Here is a 9,070-nt window from a genome sequence, read left to right on the forward strand (position 1 = left end):
TGATGGTGATGGTGATGGTGATTGTAATGGTGGTGATGGTGATGATGATGATGATGATAATGATGATGGTGATAATGATGATGATGATAATGACAGGACCATGGTGATGACCCTGCCATCTGTATATGGAGCACACACTGTGGAATGAGTGCCTACTGTGTATTGGATGCCAGCCTCCAGTGCATTATACTGTGCCTCACTCAATTTTCAGGATGACCTGTGATGGGGAATATTTTTGGCCCTCACAACCAAAGGAGAAACTAAGGCTCAGCGAGGGCAAATCACCACCCAAATGTTCACATGAAAGGTGGGCTGCAACCCAGGCTCCCCTTGAAGAGACCAGCCTTCAATCTGCTCTCCTGTCTCTCATTGTGCAGGGTCAAGATGATACCAGGGCCAGAACGAGCCCTTCCACAGACCCCACGCTCCACACTCCCCTCTGTGGATATCTTAGAGGTTGCTCATCTAATGTGAAGTCCAGTCTGGGCAAAGGAAAGCCAACTCAGACTAAACGTTTTCTGTAGACCCGCGCTAGTGCCAGGCCCTGCCCCATGAGCTGGGAACATGGTTACAAATGTAAAAGGCCCTCTCTAATTGAGCTCACTGAGAGCTCCTGGGGGCATGGCCTGAGTTTGACAGCTTCGGTATGGTGTAGGGACAGCAAGCTTATGGTGGGCCCTCAATAAATGAGCTTACAGTTCTGTGGCGGGACCAAGACAAGTAATTATGACCGAGTCAGAAGTGTGATGATGGAGGGAAGCCCAGATGCCTCTGGGAGCGGCGTAGGTAACCAATGCAGTCTAGCATGCATGTGTGTGCATGTGTAAGTGCATGTATAAATGGAGGTATCAGAGGCTTCCCGGAGGAGGCAAATCTAAAGAATGATTAGCCTTCAGATTTAGACAGGATGCAGAAAGAAGGTAAGGAGCTCCAGGCAGGCAGGAAATCTGAGCTGGGGCTCACAAACGTAGAGCAACCCAGTGTGTGTGCATGTGTGTGTGTGTCTGTGTGTGTGTGCACATGCCAGGATAGAGGTGTTTCAGGATGTGAAGGGTGGAGGCCCGAATTTGACTAGAGAGAGAGGGAGACCCCTGGCAGTTCCTGCAGCACATTCGCAAGCCTCCTCTTGTCTCGTCTTCATACCCAGCAGGACAAAACAATTTCCTTTTCTAGCAGGTGAGAACATGAAGTCTGCAGAGCCAGTGAGCAACAGAGCTGGGCTTGGGGCAAGAGTCTGTCTCCTAACTCAGGGGTCAAGCAGAGTGGGGAGTTAAAGCTGAACTCTGAAAAATTTTAGGGAAACAGGTAAGGCCTCCCGGGCAGGGGACAGCAGGAGAGGGCCTAAGGAGGAGCTGGGCTGGGGGACAAAGAGGCCAGGTCAGTGGCTTATACCAGCAGAGATGGAGGGTCAACCATGGCCCTGCCTTGCCAGGACACTGGGTCTGGGGGGCAGAATAGAGGATCAGAAAGCGGTCACACACAGCCTCACATGTACCACTCAAACCAGGAGCTAACCTCTGACCCTGACAGCAGCCGGGCCAGCCGCCCCACCAGGCTTCTCACTCATGGCCTCCTCTATGTGCCTCCAGCCTGGCCTCCTTCCAGAGATCTGTGGGTAGGCGCCAGCTCCCCTCTTTGGGTTCTGGGGCCCTGAGCGTGCCAGGAATATGACCCAACCAGGCATGATCCAGGGCGATGTCGTCTGCCCAGCACTCAGCCTTAAATAAATGCTCAACAAATGCGAAGGATAAACGCCAGCAGCATCCCGGGGAGGCGTGGCTGCATCGCCCACAAAACTCTAGCCCTGTAAACGCCTTACACAGAAAGAACTGGGACCCATCCTGTGCTCACATGTCACTTTCCTAATACAAATACCAAACTTGGAAAAATTCAGCTGGCAGGGTCCAGGGAGAAGAAAACCAGCTGCCACAGTCATTGAGTGGGAGCTACAAGACCTGGATTTCAGTCCTTGTCATGTCACTGTGAACATGGGAATCCTGCAAAAGGTGCTTCTCCTGTCTGAGCCTCAGCTTTCCTCATTTATACGACGGGTGCAGACAGGGAAGATGGGGATCAGTGACCCCAACCAGGGGTGTGTCTGTTTCGGAGAGAGCTATTTCCAGCTCCCAGATGCCCAGTCCTGCTCCAGACCCACAGGGTGAGGACGGCCATGCAGACCCTCACGGACAAAAGCTCCAAAGGTTCCAATGGGCTTGGAGAGTCCTGGCACCAAACGTAGCCAGAGCTGCTCTTTTCTCTCTTTCAGCCTGCTGGGGAGGCAGTTTCTAATGCCAGGAGGTCTAACCAGCACCCCAGGTGCAGGGCAGAAAGGCTGGATAGACAGACAGATGGCACAAATCCACCAGTGTCTGTCCAAGCACTGGAACTCGAGACAGAGACCTACAGGGTGGTTTTGAACTTGACGTTAGGGACCTTGGAGGTCAGGGGGTAAGCCCAGGTCTTTGCACTCCAGCCCCATACAGCCAGTCAAGGACAGATGCACAAATACATTATTCAATACTTCATCTTAATTTCTTTTTCTTTTCTTTCTTTCTTTTTTTTTTGAGACAGAGTCTTTCTCTGTTGCCCAAGCTGGAGTGCAGTGGCGCCATCTCAGTTTACTACAACCTCCGCCTCTCGGGTTAAAGTGATTCTCCTGCCTCAGCTTCATGAGTAGCTGAGATTATAGGCATGCGCCACCACGCCTGGCTAACTTTTTTTGTATTTGTTGTATTTTTAGTAGAGACGGGGTTTTGCCATGTTGGCCAGGCTGGTCTCAAACTCTTGAGCTCAAATAATCTGCCTGCCTCGGCCTCCCAAAGTGCTGGGATTACAGACCTGAGCCACCGCACCCAGCCAATTTCTTAAAAAGAACGAAAAGTTTCAAGCCCAGTTGAGAATCAGGTACCCCATGACTCTAACTCCACCCTTCCAGGGAAGCAGCCGGCATTCCTGAAAAGTTCACTGCCTCCCTCCTGAGGCCGAGAGAAGCCTGTGCTGTCAGCAACCATGACGGTGGTGCTGGAGGCTCAGCCCCAGCTGGTGATGAATGGGGCAGGCATCGGCCACCTGCAGCAGCCCTGGCAGCCTCAGGTCTGGCCGGGAGGGCCGGGCTGGACTCACCTTCACACTGCCTGCCTTCCCCCTTGTAGCCTGGCTTGCAGAGGCATTTGTAGGACTTGGGCGTGTTCTGACAGATGGCATCGATGTGGCAGTCATCCGTGCCCTCTGAGCACTCATCCACGTCGACTGATCCTGTGGGCAGGGGTGTGGGGGGAACAACAGGTAAGGTGTGGCCCCGGGGCAGGTGGCTGATGGTGTGGGGCAGGGGAGCTCTTGCCTCTGCCCGTCCATTGGTCAGTGGGTTCATTGGCAATAACAGCTGTCACAGGACAATCTGGTGTGACAAGTGGCAACTGGTAGCATCTTTGGGACAGCCACTCTGTGGCAGGGACAATGCTATCAATACGCTTGGCCTTATTTATTGTCGCAATGATCCCATTGAGCTATCGTTCCGCTAAAAAGATGAGAAAACTGAGACTTAAGGAGACAGTGAGGAAGAACCTCCTCCTCCGCCATCTGTCCTACTCCCCCAACAAGCATCGCTCCAACCCTCCCCCACTCTCCTCATTCTAGAATTTAGTGTCAGAAGGGTCCCTGGAGGAGTTTAAATCCAGCCCCTTTGGGTTCCAGATGGGGACACCAAGGCCATGCCAGGAGGCTCCTCCTGCAGGTCACCTGAACGTGGGATCCCACCCTGCCCCTAGCCTGTGGAAATATGGGTTTCATCATCTGGCTTCCACGCCCCCACACCAAAGTGTCTGGTGGCAGAACCACACCCTCAACTGGGCTAACCTGAGCCCATCCATGGTTCTGACTCCCCCCATGGTCCTCCCTCCTCGGAAATCCACACGTGAACCTGGTTTTCATATCCCAACTTCTAAATCCCAACTTCTAGGCTTTCAGGGCTCCCGACACTCTCCACCTACCACCCCCAACACATATACACCTTCACTCTGGAACAGCTGTTGGGGCAAATTAAGCAAAACAGATTCTGTCTATCCGGTCCATCTATATACACCAAGCCTCTCTGTCTCTTTTACACACACACACACACACAGTTCAGGCAGGGAGGGGACCTGCCTCTTGTCGGGCATAGTTCAGCACAGTCAGAGCTGAAGCTATAATCCAGGTTAATTCCTCAGGTTATAGATGAGGAAACTGAGGCCCAGTGAGGTCACATCTGCTATGGGTCAGTAGCTCACTGGGGCAGAGTGGACTCCAACACAGAATGAGCTGTGACTTCTAGCTAGCAATGCATGAAATTCAGATAGATGACAGATAGATAGAAGGACCCAGGAGTGCAGCAGCACAAAGAACTCTCAGCAGATGCCATGAGGGCAGTGCCCCAGGGCTAAGCTCGGAATGTCCCCATCTCGTCATGCCTCTGGCCTCACCTTAGACTGCTGGGTCCCCAAGAGTGTCCACTCGAAATTTCTCCCCTGCATAATACCTGGGTTTGAAATCTGCCAGTGGGGCTATGAGATCCATGCCCTCCAAGGCTCCTTCTTCTTTGCCCTAGCCCCCAAGTCTCCTGCCCACCCCTGAAGGAAGAGAGGCATCAAAAAGAAACACAACAGCACGACCCCCCTGCACACACACACGCGTGCACACGTGCGCACACACATGGCGGGTGGCATTGCTTTTCAGGAGTGCTACATCTGCTCAGGTGGGTGGCCTGTCCTAGACAGCTGCCCAGGGGAAGAGTGGAAAGGGGACCAGGAGGCAGGGGCTGGAGGGGGCCCAGCCGGCAACTGGATGGCGGGGCCAGCAGGAACATCCATGAGGGCCTTCTAGGAAAGTGGCAACGGAGGGACGCTGTGCAGGACTGGCCCTGCTTCTAAGGCAGGGACCCGGGGGCCAGAGAGGGCCCATCTCCAGGCTTCTATTTGGGAGGACTGGGGCCACTTCTGAGACAGGACCAGCAGAGGCAATGGGCCACAAGCATGGCTCTTCCCACTTCCCAGGGGCCAGTGTGTAGGAATGAGGGGCGGGAGCCCCTTGTGCCCTCACCCCCAATCTTCCACCTAGACAGGTGTCTTCATTGGGATGGAAATGTATGGATGTAGATGAGGGGTGGGTGGAGCTATCTCTCTACACACCTTTCAACACTTGAGTGTCCTTGGTGTGGAGTATGGGGAGAGGACATGGGAGTTTGAGAAGAGAGGATGAGAAGCCACTTGTCCCCACCAGTCCTCTGCCATGCTCCTGCTCCTGTCTGGGCTGGAGACTCCCCTGCAGGGCGACCCAGCCCTCCCAGCACAGGCTGCTCCCTTTGACTCTGGTTTGCTTATGCTGGGGACAGGCTGTTGGCGTTTCACAATCACAGGGCTTCCACAGAGAGGGTCAGGGAGGAGACAGAGTCAGATACAGGAAGACACGAGGAGGGACACAGGCGGAGATAGGCACCGCCAGGAACAGTCACTCAGAGGTGAGGGACCCCAAAGCTTGCGAGAGACACCCACAGACACAAGGGGGATGGGGCAGCAGGGTTGGGCTTCCAGGAGGGGTGTTGCTGTGGAGGAGTCTCACGGGCCCAGCATCCTCACTCGGGGCACGCGGGACCACCAAGAATAGACCCTATGCCACCCAAACCAGACCTCAGGGAGCCGGGAAGGACGTGCAGGACCCTCCCCCTGCCTCCCCCTCCAAGCAGAGCACCGGAGGAAGCGCCTCTGATGACGCCGGGGAGAGAATGTGACTCCAGCTTTTCGGGAAGCCCCTGAAGACAGCCAGAGAGCAGGAGGGGAAGGGGTGGGAGGGTGGGGGGTCCCCATGAAACCCACGGGCCTGGGCCTGTGGCCTCCGGGTCTCCCCCTCCCGTTCCTGGGTCGGCTCCACGGACGTCCGGACTCTCCTCCCCGTGTCTGTCCCTGCGTCTCCTCTGCCTTCCTCCCTTCTGTCTCTCCTCCCCGTCCTGTCAGACGGTCCCTCATCCGCGGCTTTCCAGGCATCTCCGTCCCTCTCTCTTTCCCGGTCTCCCTCTCACCGCCCCACCAACCCCGTTTTTCTCCAGCGTCCATCTGTCCCCCATCTCCTCTTCTCTCTCCCTTATCATCAGTGGGACTGTCCCTCTTGATTCCTCCTGGTCCACGGGCCTCCTCCTCCTTCCCCGGGCCGTGCGGGCCTCCTCTCTACCCTTCCGCATCTGTCTTTTCTCCGGGCTTCCTTTTGTCTGCTCCGTCGGCGCCGGCTCTTCTGTCCGTCTGTCCCGCACCTCCTGCCCCGTCCCGGTCTCTCGGTCCGACCCTTTCCCCTTCCACCTCCTGGCGTGTCCCCCTTCGCCCGCCCCGCCCCGCGTCCCCTCTCCCGGGAGAAGCGCCCCTCTGCGCTCGGGGTCCCGCCCCTCCCTGGTCCGCACGCGGGGCCCCCGGGAACCGCCGCCTTTCTTCCTCGCTCCCGCGCTCGCGCTTCCCCTCCCGGGGCCCCGGCCCACCCGCCCCTGCTGCGGCCCCGCCGGGCTCAGGAGCCCTGGCCGCCCGGGCTGCGAGAGGGTGCGCCCCGGGCCGGCCCCAGAAGTTACTTTGCAAAGAGGCGGGGGACGCGGAGCCGCACGGGGCGAGCTCGGGATGCGCAGGGAAGAAGCCCTCCGGGACCGCGCCTCGGCCGCCCGCGCCCGCCGCCCCCCACCTCGGTCGGGGGCTTACCTGGGAGCCCGCTGCCCCCCGCCAGCCGCCCGCGCGTGCCCAGGGCCAGGAGCACGCACAAGTGCCAGCGCAAGACTGCCGCGCCCATGCTCAATGCGGGCCCCGCTGGGCGTGCGGGCGTGCGGGGCGCGGGGACCCGACCGACCGGCCGCTCCCGCAGGCGCTGCTCACTGCTCGCAGCTCCGCCACCGCTCGGGCTCCTGAGCAGCCCAGCCGGCCCGGCTGATGAGCTGACAGCGCGCGCTCATTGGCCCGTGGCGTCAGGAGGGCGGGGCGTCGCCCAGGGCCGGCCAATGGGCGCCGGCCGCCGGCCCGCCGGGGGAGGGCGGGCGCGGGCGTCGTGAGGGGGCCCTTCTCTTGGGGCGGGCGGCAGGTGGGGGGCGGGGGCCTGGCCGGCCTGCTGGCTAGGCTGCGGGCGCAGGGTCTCGGCCAGGCTGGGGCTGCTCGGAGGCTGCGCCCTCCCCTGCCCGCGGCGCCCCGGCCCCTGCCGTCGAGCGTGGACGCCCCTCTGGGGCAGCCCCCCCAGGCCCAGCGGCAGCCTCGGGGGCGGGGATCCTGCGAGCCGGGGGTCCCGCGAGGTCGCCCGCCACCCGTGTGCAGTGAAACGCGCCAGCACGCAGAGCAGACTCGCCTGCGCCGCCGTTCGCTGGACGTTTCCTGAGCACCTACTGGGGGCTGAGCGCCAGCGAGGCAGCCGCGAGCGAACCGGGAGGGGAAACCTCGTAAAGATCGCTTGAAAATTGACGTTCAAAACAAACGAACTTTTTAGCACTCGTCAAAGGACAGTGGCTCGTCAGTGTGCTTGTCACGGGGCGGCCGCAGGACCCGCGTCTGGAACGGGGCGCCCGGGGCGGACAATGCCCCTTGGCAGTCGGTGCCGCGCGAGGCCCCGCACGGGGCTGACCTCGGCCCGGGAAGTTCGCTGACCGGAATGCGAGGCCGGGGCCTCTCCCAGTGACAGACCCGGCGGGGCCAGGAGGAGGGGCGGGGCGGGCATCCCGGTCCGAAGACCCGGAAACTGCTCTGGCCTGGCCTGGGGTCTACACCTGACGCCTGGCGAGGGTCGGCCTCGGGTCTGGTCCCACCCGGCCTGGGAGGGAGGGGCGGCTGGAAAGAAATGGCCCCTCTCAGCTCCAGGCAGGACGCTTTAAGGGAAGAAAGTTCAGCAAACCCCAAGGCCCATCTCCTTGACAACCACCAATAAGAGCTCCTTTTTTCTTCTGCTCTCCAGGCCCGACTCAAAGACAACTCTTTTCTCTTTTTTTGTCCACTCTGCCTGCACCAGTTTGAGCCCCTCCACACCAGCTCCCCTTCCTGCCCCCTACATACACACACACGCGCACACACACACACACACCGTCACACATGCAGACACATGCTCTCACGTGCAGTCAGATACAGCCTCACACCCTCACACCCTCCAGCACACACACATGCACACATGCTTCTTCACGCCCTCATCCGACCTGCTGTAGATGAGCTCTTCAGCCCTGGAAGGTTAAATCTGCATCCAGCCATCTAACTTCACATCAGCTTGTGGCATGGGCCTGGTGGCCGTGGCAAGGGGTCCCCTACGTGGGGATTGGGGGTGTGGGGGGTCCAGAGAGGCCCAAAGAAGGAGGAAGCACTGCGCGAAGGAAGCACTGCACGTTGTCTCCACTGAGCCCCCATCCCATTGCTTCAGACATATAGGTCTGCATGGCAGCTCCTGGCTGCTGATTTAATTTGGGAATGCTGTTGACAGGCTTTATTTTGTCCCCGTCAATTGTGTAGCTTTGAGTTTCTGCAGGGGGTGGGGAGTTCCCTCAGAACCACAGATTATCTTGTGCATGGGGCAACAGGGCAAGCAGTGTGAGGTGGTGGGGAAGCTTCTTCCAGGGGACTCTGACCTACTTGAAAAAATGCCTTTTAATGCGCCTGGTCATTACGGTCCCCCAGCCCTGGCCAGGTGCCCCTCAAGCTTGATGGCAGCAGGAGAACCTTCCAGGCTCTGTCCCCACAAATCAAGGCAGGAATGGAGGCAGGTTATGCTGTGACCCCTCAGCCCAGAGGTAGCTCTCCCTTGTACCAAGTTGTAGTCCCCAGCCTGCCCCCAAGTGATTGCTCAGGTCAAGTTTGCTGGTGAATTAACACCCTCTAAGGTGTGCAGAGAGAAAGTGGTTCCTTCCAGGTGGCTGTCCTCTATGTGGAGGAGTCAGTGAGCAGAGGAGGAAGGAAATGGAGAGAAGACACACCTGTAAGCCCCTCACAGGTGAAGGAAAGGAGGTGGCCTGTGGGGCAGAGAAAGAGGAGGTCACTTCTGCTGCAGGGCACCATCAGGGAGGCCTCTTAGGGCAGGTAACCTGGGCTGGACACAGAACACA

General features: G+C 58.7%; 1 protein-coding gene across 2 annotated transcripts in view; it reads right to left on the reverse strand.

Moving 5' to 3' along the window:
• SCUBE1 (signal peptide, CUB domain and EGF like domain containing 1) overlaps positions 1-6,916 on the reverse strand; it is a 141,915-nt gene extending 134,999 nt beyond the window's left edge. For both annotated transcript variants that reach the window (XM_023222223.2, XM_023222222.2), the window contains exons 1-2: positions 6,708-6,916; positions 3,124-3,255 (exon numbers count right to left, since the gene is read on the reverse strand). In XM_023222223.2, the coding sequence (XP_023077991.1) occupies positions 3,124-3,255; positions 6,708-6,795 (220 nt within the window). In that variant the 5' untranslated portion in view covers positions 6,796-6,916. The remainder of the gene's footprint in view (positions 1-3,123; positions 3,256-6,707) is intronic.
• Between the last annotated feature and the right edge of the window lie 2,154 nt (positions 6,917-9,070).

The sequence above is a fragment of the Piliocolobus tephrosceles genome, chromosome 19 (assembly GCF_002776525.5).
Source record: "Piliocolobus tephrosceles isolate RC106 chromosome 19, ASM277652v3, whole genome shotgun sequence".
NCBI classification, from domain to species: Eukaryota; Metazoa; Chordata; class Mammalia; order Primates; family Cercopithecidae; genus Piliocolobus; species Piliocolobus tephrosceles.